The sequence below is a fragment of the Ranitomeya imitator genome, chromosome 2 (genome assembly GCF_032444005.1).
Source record: "Ranitomeya imitator isolate aRanImi1 chromosome 2, aRanImi1.pri, whole genome shotgun sequence".
In the NCBI taxonomy this organism is placed as follows: domain Eukaryota; kingdom Metazoa; phylum Chordata; class Amphibia; order Anura; family Dendrobatidae; genus Ranitomeya; species Ranitomeya imitator.
Genome location: NC_091283.1, coordinates 226,253,876 through 226,278,222, shown reverse-complemented (window position 1 = coordinate 226,278,222; position 24,347 = coordinate 226,253,876). Strand labels below are relative to the sequence as shown.

Sequence of the window (24,347 nt, the reverse complement as noted above, 5' to 3'; positions counted from 1 at the left end):
CCGGCCTGGTCCATCTTCCTACATTCCCCCTCTCCTTTTACTCTCCATTACACGGGCGAGTGTTCTTGTACAGCATTCTTTCTCTTGTACAGTTTGCTGCCAAATAAATTGGTCCTGATTGCACCAATTGGGTGGTATTTCAGCTGTTGTTCATTCGGAGCGTCGTAAGTCAGAAAGAGTAATTGAGTCACCTTGGGCAGTTGAGTCAGGTTGTATAGGTGAGGGCGGTAGAGCGTCCGTTTCCACTAAAGCAGGCTCTTCGGGAACATCGGATACTGGCACTTCCTGTGGCAGTTCTGTATTTTCTTCCTCTTCTTCTTCAGCTGGTGGGGGTACTTCAGACATATTATGTACTTCTTCTACCTGATCTGGGTCCTTTGACAGAGCCGAAGCATATTCCGGAGGACTAGAAGGGTAGCGGAATTTGTCGGTACCACTCTCCTTATGGGCGCGGCATTTTCAGTTGGTATCTCATGTGCAATTGCTGTGGTGCAGCCGAAATCATCCTCGTGGCGTGTGAACCCGTCTTAATAACGTCCCAGTAGAGCCTCCATTTGCTCGATATGTAGTGGAGTGAGTTCTGCAGGTCCTCCCGCATCTGCTCCAATATGCAATGTACCCATATGCTGAGGTTCTGGTGTCAGTCATATCCACAGTCACGGTCCAAGCGTCTCCCTGCTTCACCGTTAACTACACAGCCTGAGGTAGGATAATTTCCTCCGGCAGGCCCGTAGTTCGAGCCATTTCGATTCTGGGGGTTAGCGTGATGTTACCTTCTCCCAAATTAACACAGCGCACTGGAACAGTCGCATCACGTACAATGGCAAGCATTCGTGCCACATCATGGAGTCCGGGGGTAATTGATCCATAGCAGCTGGCTCGATCTGGATCTCAACTCCTTCAAGCAGGGTACAAGCCCGTACAGTCAAGGTAAGCACGGTTTGTCCTGGTGGCAGAACGAGCTTGACAGCGGCTGGAACCATCACTTTTCCCAACGTTTCTTTGCCACTGGAGATTTCTTTAGCTTGAGCCACGCGGATTAACTATTGGAACACTCTTCTTTGGGGAGTATGTGAACTCCATTGTTTCAGGGTTACATCTGAGGGCTCATTGACTAGGAGACCCCAGATCTCCTTCAACACATTCATTCCCAGGGTGATGGCATGTGAATGTCCTGTTTCTCTCCTGGTCAACACTACTCCATTCCTTCCCAGATCTTTACCACAAATGGTTATTTGCATCCATACCACCCATGCGACTGGAATGGGCAAGCAATTGGCAGCTATCAATCTGATCACTGGGCCCCACTCAGGCCGCATTGTCTTGGGGAAGTGTCGCTGAAAATAAGTTTCAGGCATCGTAGTCACCTGTGAGCCAGTATCTACCAGGCAACGTACTGCTCGACCTTCAAATTCGGCCCAGACGAGGGGGCACCTAGAGACTAGATTTATAATGTAGTAACATAGTTTTTAAGGTTGAAGGAAGACTTTAAGTCCATCTAGTTCAACCCGTATCCTAACCTAACATGCCCTAACATGTTGATCCAGTGGAAGGCAAAAAAAACCCATGTGGCAAACAGTAAGCTCCACATTTGGGGAAAAAAAATCCTTCCTGACTCCACATACGGCAATCAGACGAGTTCCCTGGATCAATGCCCTATCAAGGAATCTAGTATATATAACCTGTAACATTATACTTTTCAAGAAAGGCATCCAGTCCTTTCTTAAATTTTAGTAATGAATCACTCATTACAACATCATACGGCAGAGAGTTCCATAGTCTCACTGCTCTTACAGTAAAGAATCCGTATCTGTTATTATGATTAAACCTTTCAGACATAGAGGATGCTCCCTTGTCCCCCGTCTCAGGTCGAAGAGTAAAAAAATCATTAGAAAGAACTTTGTACTGTCCCCTCATGTATTTATACATTGTAATAAGATCACCCCATAACCTTCGTTTTTCCAAACTAAATAACCCCAAGTGTAATAACCTATCTTGGTATTGCAGACCCCCCAGTCCTCTAATAACCTTGGTCGCTCTTCTCTGCACCCGCTCTAGTTCAGCTATGTCTTTCTTATACACTGGAGACCAGAACTGTACACAGTATTCTAGGTGTGGTCACACTAGTGACTTTTCTTCTGCCCAAGTGCATGACCTTAAATTTGTCCCTATTAAAGCTCATTTGCAATTTGTCAGCCCAAGCTTCAAGTTTACATAAATCATCCTGTAATATAAAATTGTCCTCCTCTGTATTGATTACTCTGCAGAGTTTAGGGCCATCTGCAAAAATTGAAATTCTACTCTGTATGCCCCCTACAAGGTAATTAATAAATGTTAAAAAGAAGAGGGCCCAATACTGACCCCTGTGGTACCCCACTGTTAACTGTGACCCAGTCCGAGTGTGCTCCATTAATAACCACCCTTTGTTTTCTTTCCCTGAGCCAGTTCTTAAACCACTTACACATATTTTCCACTATTCCCATTGCTCTCATTTTAGGTATAAATCTTGTGTGGCACCGTATCAAAAGCTTTTGAAAAGTCCATATTCACTACGTCCACTGCGTGTCCTTGGTCCACTCTGGAAGTTATCTCTTCATAGAAGTTTATCAGATTAGTCTGACAGGAACGGTCCCTAGTAAACCCATGTTGATATTGGGTCATGAGGTTATTCCTCTTCAGATACTCCAGCATAGCATCTCTTAGAATACCCTCCAGGATTTTACCCACAGTAGATATTGGCACCATAGGAACATAGTTTTTAAAGTTGAAGGAAGACTTTATGTCCATCTAGTTCAACCCACATCCTAACCTAACATGCCCTAACATGGGACTTGTGTTACTCCTTCGTGACTGTTCAGGCTTTGGGCGGCGTCCCCCTGGCTCGGAGCCCTCTAGTTTAACGGGCAACGTTGAAGGGACCTACCCCAGCGCGGTCACTCCTGAGCAAAATGTACAATTTCTCCACAATTATAACAGGTGAGGGAGCTCTCTCGTCGGAACATCCTGGATTCGCGGCGAGGTCCGGGGCTATCTTTGCCCCCTGGTGAACCTAAGGTTCCTGCGGACTTCTTTTGTATTGGTCAGCTCTCCTCGAATATCCTGGATTTCCTTCTGCAATTCATCCACCCATTCGGGTTCAGCGATCATGTTCACAGATACCTCCCAGCTCTGGACCTTCCCCACTGGGACTTCCCCCCCCCCTCCCCCCCGCTCCTGCTCGCCTGTGCGTTCTTCGCTTCCTATTTCAGAAAATGTTATGCGTGGATCTGAGTCGCCCACAAGGGCAATGGGAATACTCTGTGCTGGGTCCGGTCACTATTAAAGGGGATGTCACGGTGGCCCTGGGACTCAATTAAAGGGGAACGGTCTTTTAAGGGGTATTGTGAAAGTCTATTTTCATGACGCCACCTGTGGTTCTTGGTCAGCAGGAACCGACACCGCTTAAAGGAGTCCTCTAAGGTGATGGTATGGTGGCTGGATGGTGATGCTTCCCAGAGGTGAAGCGGGGTCCCCAGGGCACCCAAGGTATATGGCAGGGATGATGTGTTGCTGGTAAATAACAGAGGACTCAGGGTTGCAGTCTTTACCTGGTTTATTGGTGGTAGCAGGCCACAGTCCAGGGTACGAGCAACAGGTCCAGAAGGAGTCCAGGCAGCCCAGAAACAAGCGGAAATCCCCTTGACAGGTTGGGAGCCTTCCACTATGCACTGGGTTTCTCGTACCTCGCTACCTGTGGTTTGCTGGCAAAGTAGTCCTTTCCCTCTCTAGTCCTGGGACAGAACCTGCATGGCAGGCAGCTTGAGCTGTACTCTTGGGGGTCTCTGACACTGTAACTCCATGCTCTATCTGCTGCTGTGCCTCAGGTATGGTAATGGGCAGTATACTTATAGTCCTATGGCCTCCGACTCTGCTGTGGACCTTACAGCTATCCACAACCATGGGTTCCCGATGCCCAGTTTCTTCGCTCTGGCTCTTAGAGGCCTAATCTTCACCTCCTTGAGCTCCAGACTTAACTCAACTCTCTTGTCTCTCTGGACCATCTGTCTGACTCCTCCTCCAAACCAAGATCCTTATTCGGGGAAGCTGCCCTAAAACCAGGTTTTGAGCTCCCCCCTCCTGGCCTGGATTCAGAAGGTGTTGTGGTTGAGATTACCTGCCAAAGGGATCTCTCGTCTCCAGGCATAGCACTACCCTCCCCGAGAGGAAGGCAGCCCTACTGTGGTACCCGAACTCCTGGGGCGCCACAGATCTAACCTCAAACGCTCCCTCAAAGCCAGCTTTTATCAGCATGTCCTGCAAGCCTGTCACCAACTGGTCCTGCAACATCACGTCAGTTGGTCCTACTCCTAGGCTGTCTTTTCTAATAGCAGTGTGAAGTTCCTGGAGAGCATTCATGTTTCCCCCTCCCTTTGCATACAGCTAAATAAGCACATTCTTAACTCCCCTATATCTGTGGGGTCCCCATTAGTCTCCTCCAAAATTTGTAACACTTTGCTAAAGGTGTCTTGTTCCCTGGGGTGTCATAACATGACTGAGTCTCTCTGGCTTCTCCATCCAAAACCATCATGGCCACCTCGGTCTCTAATGCAGGAGTCATGGGATAAAATAGAGCAGCCCTATTTCCCAGCCAGACAATAATAAAGATAAATATAAAATATCTAAAAATGTATTATCAATAGGGTCAGATAAAGGAAAATGTGACTGCTAAAAAAAAATGAATGGCAGACCATTCGGAACACTAAAAAGAACAGAAAAAAAACAAATATTGGATATCGAGGAAATATAATTAAAAATTATATAAATATATAATGAAACAAAACATACTGAGATAATACAACAAAAGAATGCCTTTATTATATATTATTTGGCAAACTGTAGCACTGATGCAACGTGCCCGTACTTGGAAAGCAAATGCAACAATAATTTAAAAATACATATGTATAATTATACAAATGAAAAAAATTGGCAACAGGGCAGAAAAAAAGGGGGGATGCAAAAATCTACTATATATCTGTCTGTCTGTCTCTTTCTGTCTGACACGGAAATCTCAAGTCGCTGATTGGTCGCAGCAAAACGGCCACGACCAATCAGCGACGGGCACAGTCCAGCGGCAAAATGGCCGCTCCTTACTCCCCGCAGTCAGTGCTCGCTCCATAATCCCATCCAGTCAGCGCTCACAAAGGGTTAATGGCAGCGTTACGGACCGCGTTATGCCACGGTGTAACGCAGTCCGTTAACGCTACTATTAACCCTGTGTGACCAACTTTTTACTATTGATGCTGCCTATGCAGCATCAATAGTAAAAAGATCTAATGTTAAAAATAATTAAAAAATAAAAAATCATCATATACTCACCTTCCGACGCTTTTCCCGCTCCTCGCGACGCTCCGGTTACCGGTCCATGCTGTTATGATAAGGTAATTCAGTACCACAATGGACATAGAGGTCAGAGCACATACAGTGACCTGACAATAACCCAAAAACATAGAACGAGCTCTGAGACGTGGGAACTCTGCTGACCGCAATCCCTAATCCTCTCCAACCACACTAGAGGCAGCCGTGGATTGCGCCTAACGCTCCCTATGCAACTCGGCACAGCCTGAGAAACTAGCTAGCCTGAAGATAGAAAATAAGACTACCTTGCCTCAGAGAAATACCCCAAAGGAAAAGGCAGCCCCCACATATAATGACTGTGAGTTAAGATGAAAAGACAAACGTAGAAATGAAATAGATTTAGCAAAGTGAGGCCCGACTTTCTGAACAGAGCGAGGATAGGAAAGGTAACTTTGCGGTCAACACAAAACCCTACAAAAACCACGCAAAGGGGGCAAAAAGACCCTCCGTACCGAACTAACGGCACGGAGGTACACCCTCTGCGTCCCAGAGCTTCCAGCAAGCAGGAAAAAACAAATATACAAGCTGGACAGAAAAAAACAGCAAACAAAATAGCAAAGCAGAACTTAGCTATGCAGAGCAGCAGGCCACAGGAACGATCCAGGAGGAAACAGGTCCAATACTAGAACATTGACTGGAGGCCAGGATCAAAGCACTAGGTGGAGTTAGAGCAGCACCTAACGACTTCACCACATCACCTGAGGAGGGAGACTCAGAAGCCGCAGTACCACTTTCCTCCACCAACGGAAGCTCACAGAGAGAATCAGCCGAAGTACCACTTGTGAATTCTGTGGCAGAGCTACCTCCTGTGGTCACAACAGTACCCCCCCCCCTTGAGGAGGGGTCACCGAACCCTCACCAGAGCCCCCAGGACGACCAGGATGAGCCATATGAAAGGCACGAACAAGATCGGAAGCATGGACATCAGAGGCAAAGACCCAGGAATTATCTTCCTGAGCATAACCCTTCTACTTAACCAGATACCAGATAACACGAGAATCCAAAATCTTCTCCACAATATACTCCAACTCCCCCTCCACCAAAACCGGGGCAGGAGGATCAACAGATGGAACCATAGGTGCCACGTATCTCCGCAACAATGATCTATGGAATACGTTATGTATGGAAAAGGAATCTGGAAGGGTCAGACGAAAAGACACAGGATTAAGAACCTCAGAAATCCTATACGGACCAATGAAACGAGGTTTAAACTTAGGAGAGGAAACCTTCATAGGAATATGACGAGAAGATAACCAAACTAAATCCCCAACACGAAGTCGGGGACGTACACAGCATCTGCGATTAGCGAAACGTTGAGCCTTCTCCTGGGACAAGGTCAAATTGTCCACTACATGAGTCCAAATCTGCTGCAACCTGTCCACCACAGTATCCACACCAGGACAGTCCGAAGACTCAACCTGCCCTGAAGAGAAACGAGGATGGAACCCAGAGTTGCAGAAAAACGGCGAAACCAAGGTAGCCGAGCTGGCCCGATTATTAAGGGCGAACTCAGCCAAAGGCAAAAAGGACACCCAGTCATCCTGATCAGCAGAAACAAAGCATCTCAGATATGTTTCCAAGGTCTGATTGGTTCGTTCGGTCTGGCCATTAGTCTGAGGATGGAAAGCCGAGGAAAAAGACAAGTCAATGCCCATCCTACCACAAAAGGCTCACCAAAACCTCGAAACAAACTGGGAACCTCTGTCAGAAACTATATTCTCTGGAATGCCATGTAAACGAACCACATGCTGGAAGAACAATGGCACCAAATCAGAGGAGGAAGGTAATTTAGACAAGGGTACCAAATGGACCATCTTAGAGAAACGATCACAGACCACCCAAATGACTGACATCTTTTGAGAGACGGGGAGATCCGAAATAAAATCCATAGAGATATGTGTCCAAGGCCTCTTCGGGACCGGCAAGGGCAAAAGCAACCCACTGGCACGAGAACAGCAGGGCTTAGCCCGAGCACAAATCCCACAGGACTGCACAAAAGAACGCACATCCCGCGACAGAGATGGCCACCAAAAGGATCTAGCCACTAACTCTCTGGTACCAAAGATTCCAGGATGACCAGCCGACACCGAACAATGAACCTCAGAGATAACTTTATTCGTCCACCTATCAGGGAGAAACAGTTTCTCCGCTGGGCAACGATCAGGCTTATTAGCGTGAAATTTTTGCAGCACCCGCCGCAAATCAGGGGAGATGGCAGACACAATTACTCCCTCTTTGAGGATACCCGCCGGCTCAGATAAGCCCGGAGAGTCGGGCACAAAACTCCTAGACAGAGCATCCGCCTTCACATTTTTAGAGCCCGGAAGGTACGAAATCACAAAGTCAAAACGGGCAAAAAACAGAGACCAACGAGCCTGTCTAGGATTCAACCGCTTGGCAGACTCGAGATAAGTCAAGTTCTTATGATCAGTCAATACCACCACGCGATGCTTCGCTCCTTCAAGCCAATGACGCCACTCCTCGAATGCCCACTTCATGGCCAGCAACTCTCGATTGCCCACATCATAATTTCGCTCAGCAGGCGAAAACTTCCTGGAAAAGAAGGCGCATGGTTTCATCACCGAGCAATCAGAACTTCTCTGCGACAAAACAGCCCCTGCTCCAATCTCAGAAGCATCAACCTCGACCTGGAATGGAAGCAAAACATCTGGTTGACACAACACAGGGGCAGAAGAAAAACGACGCTTCAACTCTTGAAAAGCTTCCACAGCAGCAGAAGACCAATTGACCACATCAGCACCCTTCTTGGTCAAATCGGTCAATGGTTTAGCAATACTAGAAAAATTGCAGATGAAGCGACGATAAAAATTAGCAAAGCCCAGGAACTTTTGCAGACTTTTCAGAGATGTCGGCTGAGTCCAATCATGGATGGCTTGGACCTTAACAGGGTCCATCTCGATAGTAGAAGGGGAAAAGATGAACCCCAAAAATGAAACCTTCTGAACTCCAAAGAGACACTTTGATCCCTTCACAAAGAATTAACACGCAGGAACTGAAACACCGTTCTGACCTGCTTCACATGAGACTCCCAATCATCCGAGAAGATCAAAATGTCATCCAAGTACACAATCAGGAATTTATCCAGGTACTCTCGGAAGATGTCATGCATAAAGGACTGAAACACTGATGGAGCATTGGCAAGTCCGAATGGCATTACTAGATACTCAAAATGGCCCTCGGGCGTATTAAATGCAGTTTTCCATTCATCGCCTCGCTTAATACGCACCAGATTATACGCACCACGAAGATCTATCTTGGTGAACCAACTAGCCCCCTTAATCCGAGCAAACAATTCAGATAACAATGGCAAGGGGTACTGAAATTTAACCGTGATCTTATTAAGAAGGCGGTAATCTATATAAGGTCTCAGCGAACCATCCTTCTTGGCTACAAAAAAGAACCCTGCTCCTAATGGCGACGATGACGGGCGAATATGCCCCTTCTCCAAGGACTCCTTCACATAACTCCGCATAGCGGCGTGCTCAGGCACAGATAAATTAAACAGTCAACCTTTTGGGAATTTACTACCAGGAATCAAATTGATAGCACAATCACAATCCCTATGCGGAGGTAGGGTATCAGACTTGGGCTCATCAAATACATCCCGGTAATCAGACAAGAACTCTGGAACCTCAGAAGGGGTGGATGACGAAATAGTCAGAAATGGGACATCACCATGTACCCCCTGACAACCCCAGCTGGACACAGACATGGATTTCCAATCTAATACTGGATTATGGACTTGTAGCCATGGCAACCCCAACACGACCACATCATGCAGATTATGCAACACCAGAAAGCGAATAACCTCCTGATGTGCAGGAGCCATGCACATGGTCAGCTGGGTCCAGTACTGAGGCTTATTCTTGGCCAAAGGCATAGCATCTATTCCTCTCAATGGAATAGGACACTGCAAGGGCTCCAAGAAAAACCCACAACGCCTAGCATACTCCAAGTCCATCAAATTCAGGGCAGCGCCTGAATCCACAAATGCCATGACAGAATACGATGACAAAGAGCAGATCAAGGTAACGGACAGAAGAAATTTTGACTGTACCGTACCAATGGTGGCAGACCTAGCGAACCGCTTAGTGCGCTTAGGACAATCAGAGATAGCATGAGTGGAATCACCACAGTAGAAACACAGCCCATTCAGACGTCTGTGTTCTTGCCGTTTAACTCTGGTCATAGTCCTATCGCACTGCATAGGCTCAGGTTTAAGCTCAGGTAATACCGCCAAATAGTACACAGATTTACGCTCACGCAAGCGTCGACCGATCTGAATGGCCAAAGACATAGACTCATTCAGACCAGCAGGCATAGGAAATCCCACCATGACATCCTTAAGGGCTTCAGAGAGACCCTTTCTGAAAATCGCTGCGAGCGCAGCTTCATTCCATTGAGTGAGTACAGACCACTTTCTAAATTTCTGACAATATACCTCTATCTCATCCTGACCCTGACACAGAGCCAGCAAATTTTTCTCTGCCTGATCCACTGAATTAGGTTCATCGTACAGCAATCCGAGCGCCAGGAAAAACGCATCGATATTACTTAATGCAGGATCTTCTGACGCAAGAGAAAATGCCCAGTCCTGAGGGTCGCCACGTAATAAAGAAATAATGATCCTAACTTGTTGAACTGGGTCACCAGAGGAGCGAGGTTTCAAAGCCAGAAATAGTTTACAATTATTTTTGAAACTCAGAAATTTAGTTCTATCTCCAAAAAACAAATCAGGAATAGGAATTCTCGGTTCTAACATAGAATTCTGAACCACAAAGTCTTGAATATTTTGTACTCTTGCCGTGAGCTGATCCACACATGAAGACAGACCTTTAATGTCCATCGCTACACCTGTGTCCTGAACCACCCAAATGTCTAGGGGAAAAAAAAGGCAAAACATAGTGCAGAGAAAAAAAAAATGGTCTCAGAACTTCTTTTTTCCCTCTATTGAGAATCATTAGTACTTTGGGCCTCCAGTACTTTTATGATAAGGTAATTCAGTACCACAATGGACATAGAGGTCAGAGCACATACAGTGACCTGACAATAACCCAAAAACATAGAACGAGCTCTGAGACGTGGGAACTCTGCTGACCGCAATCCCTAATCCTCTCCAACCACACTAGAGGCAGCCGTGGATTGCGCCTAATGCTCCCTATGCAACTCGGCACAGCCTGAGAAACTAGCTAGCCTGAAGATAGAAAATAAGACTACCTTGCCTCAGAGAAATACCCCAAAGGAAAAGGCAGCCCCCACATATGACTGTGAGTTAAGATGAAAAGACAAACGTAGAGATGAAATAGATTTAGCAAAGTGAGGCCCGACTTTCTGAACAGGGCGAGGATAGGAAAGGTAACTTTGCGGTCAACACAAAACCCTACAAAAACCACGCAAAGGGGGCAAAAAGACCCTCCGTACCGAACTAACGGCACGGAGGTACACCCTCTGCGTCCCAGAGCTTCCAGCAAGCAGGAAAAAACAAATATACAAGCTGGACAGAAAAAAACAGCAAACAAAATAGCAAAGCAGAACTTAGCTATGCAGAGCAGCAGGCCACAGGAACGATCCAGGAGGAAACAGGTCCAATACTAGAACATTGACTGGAGGCCAGGATCAAAGCACTAGGTGGAGTTAAATAGAGCAGCACCTAACGACTTCACCACATCACCTGAGGAGGGAAACTCAGAAGCCGCAGTACCACTTTCCTCCACCAACGGAAGCTCACAGAGAGAATCAGCCGAAGTACCACTTGTGACCACAGGAGGGAGCTCTGCCACAGAATTCACAACACCATGCATTGCGGTCTCGTGAGATGATGACGTAGCGGTCTCACGAGACTGCTACGTTATCATCTCGCGAGACCGCAATGCACTCTTGGGACCGGAGCGTCATGAGAAGCATCGGTAAATGCCTCGGCTGGATCCAGAGGGCTGGCGGAGGGTGAATATATAACTATTTTTTAGTTTAATTCTTTTTCTAACAGGGATATGGTGCCCACATTGCAATATACTGCGTCGGCTGTGTAATATAATGCGTGGGCTGTGTAATATAATGCGTGGGCTGTGTAATATACTGTGTGGGCCGTGTTATATACTGCGTGGGCTGTTATATACTGCGTGGGCTGTTATATACTGCGTGGGATGTGCTATATACTACATCTCTGTGCTGTATACTACATCTCTGTGCTGTATACTACATCTCTGTGCTGTATACTATGTGGGCTGTGCTATATACTGCATGGCTGGGCAATATATTACGTGGCTGGGCAATATACTACATTGCTGTGCTCTATACTGCATGGGCAGCGTTATATACTACGTCTCTGTGCTATATACAGTGGGGCAAAAAAAGTATTTAGTCAGCAATAGTGCAAGTTCCACCACTTAAAAAGATGAGAGGCGTCTGTAATTTACATCATAGGTAGACCTCAACTATGGGAGACAAACTGAGAAAAAAAAATCCAGAAAATCAGTGTCTGTTTTTTTAACATTTTATTTGCATATTATGGTGGAAAATAAGTATTTGGTCAGAAACAAAATTTCATCTCAATACTTTGTAATATATCCTTTGTTGGCAATGACAGAGGTCAAACGTTTTCTGTAAGTCTTCACAAGGTTGCCACACACTGTTGTTGGTATGTTGGCCCATTCCTCCATGCAGATCTCCTCTAGAGCAGTGATGTTTTTGGCTTTTCGCTTGGCAACACGGACTTTCTCGGTCTCCCATGACAGCACTACGGAGAGAGGGGATCCGCCCTTCAGGGACAGGAAACCTACAGATAAAAGGGCGGTACCTCTCCCTCGCATCAGTTGGTTTCCTGTCCCTGAACAGGGAACCTCTTTTCGGTGGTACCTGTTAGGAAGACCGATGGACCGGGCGGTCGGGTATCGGCAGCGAGGAGGCTCCTGCCGCGGCTTGTCCGGCTCCCGAAGCCACCACCGCTGGAACCGAGGGGTTCTTCAGGGTGAGCGGGGGGAGAATGCCGCCGATTCAGATCGATGAAGGGGCGCTGGATCACCCGGAGCTCCCGTGCCGGTAAGCGCACGCTCCGGGTGTACTAAGATGGCCGCCGCTCCGGAAATGCGGCTGGACTTCCGGGTCATCGCCGCGCGCATGCGCGGTAGCTTCTTTCTCCCGGGAGGATTTGACGCAGGACCGGAAGTGCAGGGAACGCCGGGGGTGGCGCCAATTACAAATAGGGAGATAGTGCTCACTTAGTTGTCGCACTATCTCCCTGTAAATCATGGAAGACAGCGATCCACAGGAGCTGCAGCCGAGGCAGCAGCACCATAAGAAGACAGACCCTAAGAGCGCCAGGAGTGGGTCTAGCAGCCGTTCTACACAGCGCAGCAGATCTGCTGCGAAGACTAATTCACCTCCTCGGGAACCTTCCCTTCCAGACCCATGGCCCCCTCCAGAACCGGTACCTGCCTGCACGTCCGAATGGTGAGTGATCTTCGTGAATGTGTATATTATAATGGGGCTCCCTCTTCTCCCTTAATAGGGAAAGAAGAAGTTGGAGAAAAAGAGAAACAAATCCTGCCCCATCTGTGACAAAGCTTTACCAGTAGCCTGGGACAAAAAGCTTTGCAAATCATGTATCCAGCGGGTGCTATGTGAGGAGACTCCCGACTTTGCATTTGAACTGAAAAACCTAATTAGATCCGAGGTTCAGAATGCTGTATCTTCCTCCAAAAAAGGGAAAGATAAAATAAAGGAAGCAGTACATTCCCACTCTGCCCGATCCTCATCTGAAGACGCAGATTCGGACAATTCTGACTCCTCCCTATCCTCCTCCGAGGAAGATTCGGGCCGACATTGTTTTCCACTCGAGGAAGTGGATACCTTAGTGAGAGCCGTTAGGGTTACTATGGGGGTTGAGGAGCCTAAACCTGACAAAACGGCCCAAGACGTAATGTTTGGTGGTTTGGGACAAAAAAAAGCGGATAACCTTTCCTTTAAATCCCAATGTCCAATCTCTAATCAAAAAAGAATGGGAGGAACCAGATAGGAGAAACTCTTCGGTGCCCTCGCTTAAAAGAAAGTATCCCTTCGAAGATGACGCATCCACTTCCTGGGATAAGGCACCAAAATTGGATGTAGCGGTGGCAAAGGCCTCGAAAAAATTTGCGCTCCCGTTCGAGGACATGGGTACCCTCAGAGACCCTTTAGATAAGAAAGCAGACACATTTCTTAAAGGGGCATGGTAATCGGCTGGGGGTAGCTTGAGGCCTGCTGTTGCGGCGACCTGCACCTCCAGATCTCTGATGGTGTGGATTGACCAATTAGAAAATCAAATTAGAGACGGGCTACCCAGAAATAAATTACTGGATTCTATCCCTGCAATTAGAGCAGCAGCAGCATTCCTGGCGGACTCCTCGGCAGACTCCGTACGTTTAACATCTAAGGCCGCTGCTCTCTCCAACGCAGCCAGAAGAACCTTATGGCTCAAGAGCTGGCCTGGAGACCTCCAGACAAAGCTAAAGCTATGTTCTATTCCATGCGAAGGAAATTTTCTGTTTGGAGAAACCCTGGATGACATCCTCCAAAAAGCGGGGGACAAAAAGAAGGGGTTTCCAAATTTGGGTCCAGCCCCATTCAGGCAGTCCTTTCGGAATCGGAGATTTTTCCGCCACAGACCCCCCAGGGAGCAGAATAAATGGGAAGAAGGCAGGAGAAGGGATAGAGGTTACCTCTTTGGCAATACCTCTCGCGACAAAAAAACCCTCCAAATGACATTTTGCCTACGGTGGGGGGAAGACTCATATCATTCCTTCCCGCCTGGAAGAAAATATCCAACAACATCTGGATTCTAAACATCATACAGTATGGTCTAAAAATAGATTTTGTTTCTTTTCCTCCCCGGAATTACATAGAAACGAAAATAAGATCATCAGCAGCAGAACAAGCAGCTTTAGAGAAAGAAATTATTTCCCTACTGCAAAAATCTGTGATTCAAGAAATCTCCCCTCAGGAAATAGGAGAAGATTTTTTTTCTCCCCTCTTTTTTTAGTACCAAAACCCGACGGGTCCTTTCGGACCATTATAAATTTAAAAAACCTAAACAAATACGTAAGAAATCACAAATTCAAAATGGAAACAATAAAGTCCACTATAAAAATCCTGTTTCCGAATTGCTACATGGTCGTGATAGACCTAACCAACGCATATTATCATGTGCCCATCCACAATCAATCTCAAAAATTCCTAAGATTGGCAGTTCCCATAAAAGGGCAATTAAGGTTTTTCCAGTACAGAGCTCTACCGTTCGGGATCTCTATAGCTCCTCGAATATTCACGAAGATAATAGCGGAAATGATGGCCCACATAAGGGAACAAAATATATTAATAGTCCCTTACCTAGACGACTTTCTTATTGTAAGCAACTCGGCTCAAAGTTGCAGAGAACAGAGAGATTGAGTAATGACTATTTTGACGAACTTGGGGTGGCTCATAAACTTAAAAAAATCAAAGTTGGAACCCTGTCGGGTACAGGAGTTCCTAGGTCTGACATTAGACTCCCGAGTCCAAGAATGTCGACTTCCAAACCCCAAAAAAGACAACATATTAGCCATGATAGCACGAACATTTCACCATCCTTCCATGACTCTAAGGAGAGCAATGTCGCTAGTAGGCTCTCTGTCCTCATGCCTACCAGTGATACCCTTCGCACAATTCCACACAAGGGAGCTTCAGTGGCACATACTAGAATGGCAGTCAGTACTAAAGAACAACTTGGAAAGTCGAATTACTCTAAATTCCTCAGTTATTCATTCCCTTCGTTGGTGGGGGGAAAGCAAAAACTTATCAAGGGGAGTTCCTTGGGTGACAAAAATATCCCGGGTAATAACAACCGATGCAAGTCCCAGAGGGTGGGGGGCTCACATGGGGGACAGAGTGGCTCAGGGAACCTGGTCAGTTCAGGAACGATCAGCATCCTCAAACCAAAAAGAACTTTGGGCAGTGCTTCAGGCTCTTCTTTCTTTTCTGACCTATATTCAGGGACATCATGTCCGAATTTTTTCGGACAACAAAGTGACTGTAGCGTACATAAACCACCAGGGAGCAACAAGGTCTCAGGCACTCATGAGTTCTTCCGCCAAAATTTTCAACCTAGCGGAAGAAAATCTACTATCCCTCTCTGCGCTACACATTCAGGGTTCAAACAACGAGAGAGCAGATTATCTGAGTCGATCTCAGTTAAAACAAGGCGAGTGGTCCCTAAACCAATCCATCTACGATCAGATCACAGAAATGTGGGGAACACCGACAATAGATTTATTCGCCAATTCCAAAAACAAAAAGGTGAACAAATTCTGCTCACTGAACCCGGGAGGGAATCCACAGGCTCTAGATGCCTTTATGATTCCATGGACTCAAAAATTGACTTATGCTTTTCCTCCAACTATTCTGATCCCGGCAGTCATTCGGAAAGTCAGAGAGGACAAAACGAAAATGATCCTCATAGCCCCGTTCTGGCCAAAAAGGACGTGGTTCTCCTGGCTGAGGATGCTATCAGTCTCGGACCCATGGGTCCTACCGAATATACCAGAACTTCTACATCAAGGGCCGATCTTCCACCCACAGGAATCGAACTTACGTTTGACAGCCTGGCTTTTGAACGGGGACTATTAAAAGAAAGAGGTTTTTCAGACAACTTAGTCACCACGTTGTTAAAAAGTAGAAAACCCATCACTAGTAGAATATATGGGAAAACATGGAAAAAATTTCTGTCCGTCTCCAAAGTAAAAGTCCAAGATGGGCCCTCAATTCCTAAAATACTGGAGTTCCTACAAAAAGGTCTGGAACAGGGGTTGTTGGTTAGTACTCTTAAGGTACAAATAGCAGCTCTAGGAGCACTCTATAATCATAATATTGCAGCCAACCCATGGATAATTAGATTTTTTAAGGCAGTAACAAGATCAAAGCCCTTAGTTTTTCAAAAAGTGCCCTCATGGGACTTAAATTTAGTCCTCTCGGCATTAACGGGTCCTCCATTCGAACCCATAGAGACGATTCCCATTAAAACATTATCACTTAAAACTATTCTTTTGGTAGCGTTAACATCTGCACGCAGAATAAGTGACATTCAAGCCTTATCCTCCAATCCACCTTTCACTAAAATATTAGATGATAGAGTCACTCTTAGACCTGACCCGGCCTATTTGCCAAAAGTGGCATCAAAATTCCATAGGTCACAAGAAGTATCCCTGCCATCCTTTTGTCCAAACCCAAAAAATGAGAAAGAGCAGAACTTCCATAATCTAGACGTCAGAAGATGCCTAATCCAATACTTAGATTCCACCAGAGAGTATAGGAAGGAAGGCTCTCTGTTTGTCTGTTTTCAGGGTCCCAGAAAAGGTTTTCGGGCATCCAAGGGTACTTTGGCGAGGTGGATAAAGGAGGAGATAGTCTTGGCATATTCATCCTCGGGGAATGAGATCCCAGATGGTATAAGAGCGCATTCCACAAGAGCAGTAGCTACCTCATGGGCTGAGAGGTCAGAGGTATCGATAGAGCAAATCTGTAAAGCGGCCACCTGGTCATCACCATCAACCTTTTTTAGACACTATAGATTAAATCTAGCCTCTGTGTCTGACTTAACCTTCGGACGAAGGGTTCTCGAGGCGGTGGTCCCTCCCTAAGCTTAGTCTCTGCAATTCTCTCAGTAGTGCTGTCATAGGAGACCGAGAAAGTCGTAGTTACTCAACGATAACGGTGTTTCTCGGAGCCCATGACAGCACTCGCTTATTCCCTCCCATCACGAGTGCGGTGAGTACCGTTAATTACATATAATTTATATAGTGTATATAGTATAAGTATAGGCACGGGGTTCCTCTATTAAGAAATGTTATAATATGATTTTTTCTCTGTTGTAAACTAACCTGGAGGTCCTCCGATGCTCTGTAAACCAACTGATGCGAGGGAGAGGTACCGCCCTTTTATCTGTAGGTTTCCTGTCCCTGAAGGGCGGATCCCCTCTCTCCGTAGTGCTGTCATGGGCTCCGAGAAACACCGTTATCGGTGAGTAACTACGACTTTCAACTCCCTCCAAAGGTTTTCTATAGGGTTGAGATCTGGAGACTGGCTATAGGCCACTCCAGGACCTTGAAATGCTTCTTACGAAGCCACTCCTTCGTTGCCCTGGCGGTGTGCTTTGGATCATTGTCATGTTGAAAGACCCAGCCACGTTTCATCTTCAATGCCCTTGCTGATGGAAGGAGGTTTGCACTCAAAATCTCACGATACATGGCCCCATTCATTCTTTCATGTACCCGGATCAGTCGTCCTGGTCCCTTTGCAGAGAAACAGCCCCAAAGCATGATGTTTCCACCACCATGCTTTACAGTAGGTATGGTGTTTGATGGATGCAACTCAGTATTCTTTTTCCTCCAAACACGACAAGTTGTGTTTCTACCAAACAGTTCCAGTTTGGTTTCATCAGACCATAGGACATTCTCCCAAAACTCCTCTGGATCATCCAAATGCTCTCTAGCAAACTTCAGACGGGCCCGGACATGTACTGGCTTAAGCAGTGGGACACGTCTGGCACTGCAGGATCTGAGTCCATGGTGGCGTAGTGTGTTACTTATGGTAGGCCTTGTTACATTGGTCCCAGCTCTCTGCAGTTCATTCACTAGGTCCCCCCGCGTGGTTCTGGGATTTTTGCTCACCGTTCTTGTGATCATTCTGACCCCACGGGGTGGGATTTTGCGTGGAGCCCCAGATCGAGGGAGATTATCAGTGGTCTTGTATGTCTTCCATTTTCTAATTATTGCTCCCACTGTTGATTTCTTCACTCCAAGCTGGTTGGCTATTGCAGATTCAGTCTTCCCAGCCTGGTGCAGGGCTACAATTTTGTTTCTGGTGTCCTTTGACAGCTCTTTGGTCTTCACCATAGTGGAGTTTGGAGTCAGACTGTTTGAGGGTGTGCACAGGTGTCTTTTTATACTGATAACAAGTTTAAACAGGTGCCATTACTACAGGTAATAAGTGGAGGAAAGAGGAGACTCTTAAAGAAGAAGTTACAGGTCTGTGAGAGCCAGAAATCTTGATTGTTTGTTTCTGACCAAATACTTATTTTCCACCATAATATGCAAATAAAATGTTAAAAAAAACAGACAATGTGATTTTCTGGATTTTTTTTTCTCAGTTTGTCTCCCATAGTTGAGGTCTACCTATGATGTAAATTACAGACGCCTCTCATCTTTTTAAGTGGTGGAACTTGCACTATTGCTGACTGACTAAATACTTTTTTGCCCCACTGTACGACGTCTGTGCAATATACTACGTGGCTGTGCAATATACTACGTGGCTGTGCAATATACTACGTGGCTGGGCAATATATTACGTGGCTGGGCAATATACTATGTGTTTGCTATATACTACGTGTCTGTGCTAGATACTACGTGTCTGCTATATGCTACGCAATATATTACGTGGCTGAGCAATATATTACATGGCTGGGCAATATACTATGTGTCTGCTATATACTACGTGTCTGTGCTCTATACTACGTGTCTGTGCTCTATACTACGTGGCTGAGCAATATTCTACGTGGCTGTGCAATATACTACATGGCAATTTGAACCACGCTTCGCTAATTGCTCGCGGCCGGCCGATTCCTGTGTGTAAATTGCATTATTCTGAAAACTTTGTAAATAAACTACATACAGATTCTAGAATACCTGATGCGGTAGAATCTGGCCACCTTCTAGTAGAGTATAAAATCATACAAATGATTCTATAACCATCAGAAAAAATTAAGCTATTGTGTGCGCAATAATCTATCCGAGAAAATATATATGTGTGTGTATATATGTGTATGTGTGTGTATATATATATATATATATATATATATATATATATATATATATATATATATATATATATATATTTATATATATATATATTTATATATATTATATACACACACAGTTATATGAAAAAGTTTGGGCACCCCTATTAATCTTAAGCTTAATGTTTTATAAAAATTGTTTTTTTTTTCAACAGCTATTTCAGTTTTATATATCTAATAACTGTTGGACACAGTAATGTTTCTGCCTTGAAATGAGGTTTATTGTACTAACAGAAAATGTGCAATCTACATTCAAACAAAATTTGACAGGTGCATAAGTATGGGCACCCTTATCATTTTCTTGTTTTAAATACTCCAAAAAAGATCCAAATATGACGACAATATAGTCAAAGTGCAGAAAGCAGAAAACCAAAGTGTGGGTGATATAACAGATATACATATATCTCCCATACATATATTCAGTGCGCACACCAAAGTTGTATATAAGATTTAAAGATGGTATGTACCTTTTTAAAGTTCGCCTCTCCAAATACAGTGCACTCAGACATGTGTTTCGGATACCGGGCGATGTCCACTAAGTGTAGCAGTCTCTGCCTCCACTGGAAGATGTCTCTGAACCATGCTGGTGCTGGGGTTGTAGTTACCCAGTTCCAACAATCCGCTTGGCCAGATCTAGGCTGCACACTCTTGGCCGATAGCGGAGCAGTGCAGGTCAGAGCTTGGTAGTCAGGATAGACGGACACACCACCTCACGTCCCTCAGGGTCAGTGTGCACAAGGTCTGAGGAACTGCAGCGCGGGCCTGGGTTATTGCGTAGCCCCACGGAGAGTGAGTCAACCTTCTCCAGCTGCGTGCTCTATCTTCCCACCAAGTGTCCTGCTTTCCCGCGCACCACCCCTTTTATACATGACACGCTCCCTACAGTTGAGTGCAAAGGTCTGTCCCGGTTGGAGAGCTTTCCCCCCAGCAACAATGGTGACAGCCCTGATAGTTACAGAACCGGCATGAAAGAAGCATCACCGGCCCGGTCCATCTTCTTACATGCACAGACAGAGGTGGTAGTGTTGAGTTTATTGGTTTGCTATGTTATATTAGGGTAAGAAAGTGGGGATTTGCTATAGTCATATGTTAGTCTGCTTATATCAAGCACATAACACAGACAGATGTAGTGGAGCTGGAGAGGCACATCACAATGATTGCATCATGTTTTCAAAATAGTTCTACATAGGACTGATGGTGATTTTTCACAACAATGCAGCCCCGGATTAAATAGAAGCTGCAGGTAAGTGACTGCAGGGCCATGCTACTATGATGCCCTGCTAGAGTCTCACATCATCACGGCAGGGCCATCCTCCTGTGGTGCCTTGCTGGAGCCTCACATCATCATGGCAGAGCCATCCCCCTGTGATGCCCTGCTGGAGCCTCACATCATCACTGTAGGGCCATCTTCCTGTGATGCCCTGCTGTAGCCACATATCATCACTGTAGGGCCATCTTCCTGTGATGCCCTGCTGGAGCCTCACATCATCACTGTAGGGCCATCTTCCTGTGATGCCTTGCTGGAGCCGCACATCATCACTGCAGGGCCATCCTCCTGTGATGCCTTGCTGGAGCTGCACATCATCACTATAGGACCATCATCCTGTGATGCCCTGCTATAGCCTCACATCATCACTGCAGGCTCATCCTCCTGTGATGTCCTGCTGGACCTGCCATCCTGTGTATGGGAGGTCTTCTGACTCTTTCCCCTACATAAAATGTTAAAGGGCATAAAGCCCCCCATTCACATTGTCAGCCAAACTCATTGAAATTGATAAGCTTGGCCAATAGTCTGTCTATGGGTCTATGGGAACTCTAGTCAAATAATTGTTGGGGTGGGGTACCAATCAGGAATGTCCTAATTTGAACGGTTGATGTTGTCTCCAGGAGATAAGTCGTTGTCAGACATGTGTAGTGCTGGCTCTATCATAGAGCATAAGGAAGAGCTTGGCCGAACGAGGGCTAGTGTGTGAGAGTCAGCCTAACCATCATCCATCCATTCATCCATTATTATCTATCCAACAGCCATCTAATATGTATGTGGCCTTCAGGAACTGGCGTGTTAAATGTCAATGGCCAATCATTTTGTGCAAGATCGCAAATTAAAGAGGAAAGTGTCGGTCACTCCTAGAGACCAAAGGAGCACAAGGCTTATGCCTCTTTCACACTTCAGTTGTTTGGCGTCAGTCACTACCGACATAGTGACGGATTGACGGATCTGTCACAATTGTTGAGAAAACTGTTCTAACGGATCCGTTTTTTTGACGGATCCGTTACTTGGGGGTTGTCTGGGAAAAGTATCTACTTTTTGGAGCATGCGCAATTGAAAAAACGGATTGGGGCGACGGATCCGCCGAAAAAACGGTTGCGGCGGATCCGTCGCCCATAGGCGGCCATTCTATGGAATGGTGGACGCGACGGATCCGTCGCGATCCGCCATTTCGGCGTTGACAAAAAACGTTTCAATGTCCGTCTATTTTCAGAAAACGTCCGCCAAATTTCGACGGATCCGTCTCATGGCGGATGGAACGGACGACCATCCGTCACAATCTGTCGCTAATGCAAGTCTATGGGAAAATAACGGATCCGTCAAAAAAAATTGACGGATCCGTTATTTGAGGAAAATGGCGGTTTTAGACTGACGCCAAACAACTGAAGTGTGAAAGAGGCCTAAGCTGGGGGGTCAGGAGAGAGTGCTGTCAGACGAGTGATCGTTCATCCAACAGTTATCCAATGTGTATGGCAGTTTTATGTAATCAGAGACAGGTGTGCAGGAAATTCAGGCCACGCCCCAAGCCACACCCACTTCCTCCTCCTTGGTTAAGCATACTCCAAACTCCTCTGAGGATCTGCTGTACAGTCAGTCAGTATCCCGTACACCTCGGGGGGTGCACATGAGGAAACCTCTGGGACCGTGCGATCCTGTTGTTGGGCACGTGACTGCTTGTTGTGGGCACGTGCTTGTACTTTGCACTATTACACATTAAGACACCAGTCCTCAGTGGTGAAAAGTGCCCATCTGGCATAAGTTTTACAAGAGGGTTAAACCTGAAAATACTTTTTTCAGCTTTCTGAATTTGTAGAATATGGGGTAGAGAGTAACCATTTTCCTCATGGTGCTTGTGGGAATATGGCCGACTGCTGCTCTTCTCATGTGATTTATGTTGCCCAAAACACAATTGCAGGTCAACGTGATTGACAGGTCTCTCATTGTGCACGACACCAATCACCTTGAGCGGCGCTGACTAGTCTTCTCTCAATCTCTAATAATCTTCTAACGCTTCGGCACTTCAGAGAATAGACCTTGCTGCAGTTGTACAGCCCAGGCTCTGATTTTGAAGCCCGTGGTTTGGAGGGTACGAATCGCGTGACTGGATCCCTTTAAGATCACAAACGTTACTGTCTAACACTGAATCATGTCTTTGCTGTACTAGATTTTGAAATTTGTAAGAATTCATATTTTGCCTGCTGTGAAGTAAAATGTTTTCATTTTTTTCAGAAAAGAAACGGAGAATACAAAACCTTAAATTTCTCTTGCATAACCTGACAACGGAGGAGCTGATCAAGGCGACGGTGATGTATCCACGCACAATGCATTTTGGAGAAACGTATTACATATGCAAGGTGGATCTTCTACCAAGTGCCAGCCACTTCTCCAAGACCAGAGTTCCCCCTGGAATTTGGGTGTGGACCGAGACGGACGTCACTCTTCACATCAAATCTCTACTGAAGGCTGCAAACCGAAGTTTACATATCCAACTCATATGCCAGAGTATTGGGAAACGCAACACAAGATCTCTGGCTGTTTCGGCCTCCCATATCCCTTTCTTACTTATTGACTTCGGCTCAAAATTCCAGAATCGGTCCGGTGAGAAAATTTTAACTGCAGTTTCAGAAAAGGCTGCTCCACATGTGTTGAGAAGGAAACCTCGTCAAGTGGGGACAATTGGCATTAAGCTTCCAAAACTTGGCAACCAAAGCGAGCAACTCAAGAATCATTGCTCGCTCCGTCCATTCTGGGTTAGTTTTCATCAGCTAGGATGGGATCACTGGATTATTGCTCCACACAGGTACAACCCTGGGTACTGCAAAGGAGACTGCCCGAGACTTCTGCATTCAGGGTACAATTCGCCCAACCATGCCATTATCCAGAACTTTATTAATCAGATGGTTGATGGAAATGTGCCACGTCCTTCTTGTGTCCCGTACTCCTATGGTCCCATCAGTGTCCTTATGATTGAACCTGGAGGAAATATCCTGTATAAAGAATATGAGAATATGATTGCAGGATCCTGCACCTGTCGGTAAGAAAACAGGGACTGTTCCGAGAAAAGCGGGAGAGAATCAAGCACTTTATGAAGGCCACTTTGGTGCCAATTGAAAATGTGTGTAAATATTTGTGTGTTATTTAAGCTTATAGATGTGACTACGAGCAGGTCTGTTTCTATAGTTGTACGACTTTTTTCCCTCTCCACCCCAAAATGAAAATAAAACTTTTCACTTTTTGTAATTCTATGTATAGATTTTAGAGGTTTAGAGCTGAACCCCTCCCTAAGATGGGTGTATAATGGTGAGATTCTTAAAATATCGTCACACTTCATATATACGAACAGTAGGGAGTATGTCTGGTTTTAGCAAAAAAAAAAAAAAAATAGTAAAAAAAAATTGTGGCAACACTATTGACGAGTTATGTCTGTATAACCTGCACACAGCTGGGTTATAGTGACTGATTTTATTTCAAAATTGTATAATCCAATTATGTATGTTTTTTTAAAGGGAAGCCCAGATATGGTTGTGCAATAGTAACCAGGGATATTTTATTCGAAATTGCTGCTGCGTTTCATTGAAATTACACTTTTAAATGCTATTATGTGTCTTGGCCGACTAGTCCGAGGCGAGTCACCGGCCAACTTTTTCCCGCCCGGATTCTGTGGACTGACTAGTCTTCCCCTGTGGGTGCACAAAAGGAGAAACCAGTCAGTCAAAAGGATTGGGGTGAACCGGGTGACCTGAGACAGTCTGGCCGGCTGTATATCATGTGTACTCTGAAACGCTCAGGATTCAAGCAGCA

At 45.8% G+C, this 24,347-nt stretch overlaps 1 protein-coding gene across 1 annotated transcript; it reads left to right on the top strand.

Moving 5' to 3' along the window:
• The first annotated feature begins 12,397 nt into the window (after nucleotides 1–12,397).
• On the top strand, nucleotides 12,398–23,608 carry LOC138666331 (bone morphogenetic protein 15-like). Its single transcript, XM_069754559.1, has 5 exons — nucleotides 12,398–12,453; nucleotides 12,819–12,864; nucleotides 12,923–13,267; nucleotides 14,802–14,907; nucleotides 22,776–23,608. Exons 1-5 carry the CDS (start codon nucleotides 12,398–12,400, stop codon nucleotides 23,582–23,584), a joined length of 1,362 nt encoding a protein of 453 aa, XP_069610660.1. The 3' UTR covers nucleotides 23,585–23,608.
• The last annotated feature ends 739 nt before the right edge of the window (nucleotides 23,609–24,347 follow it).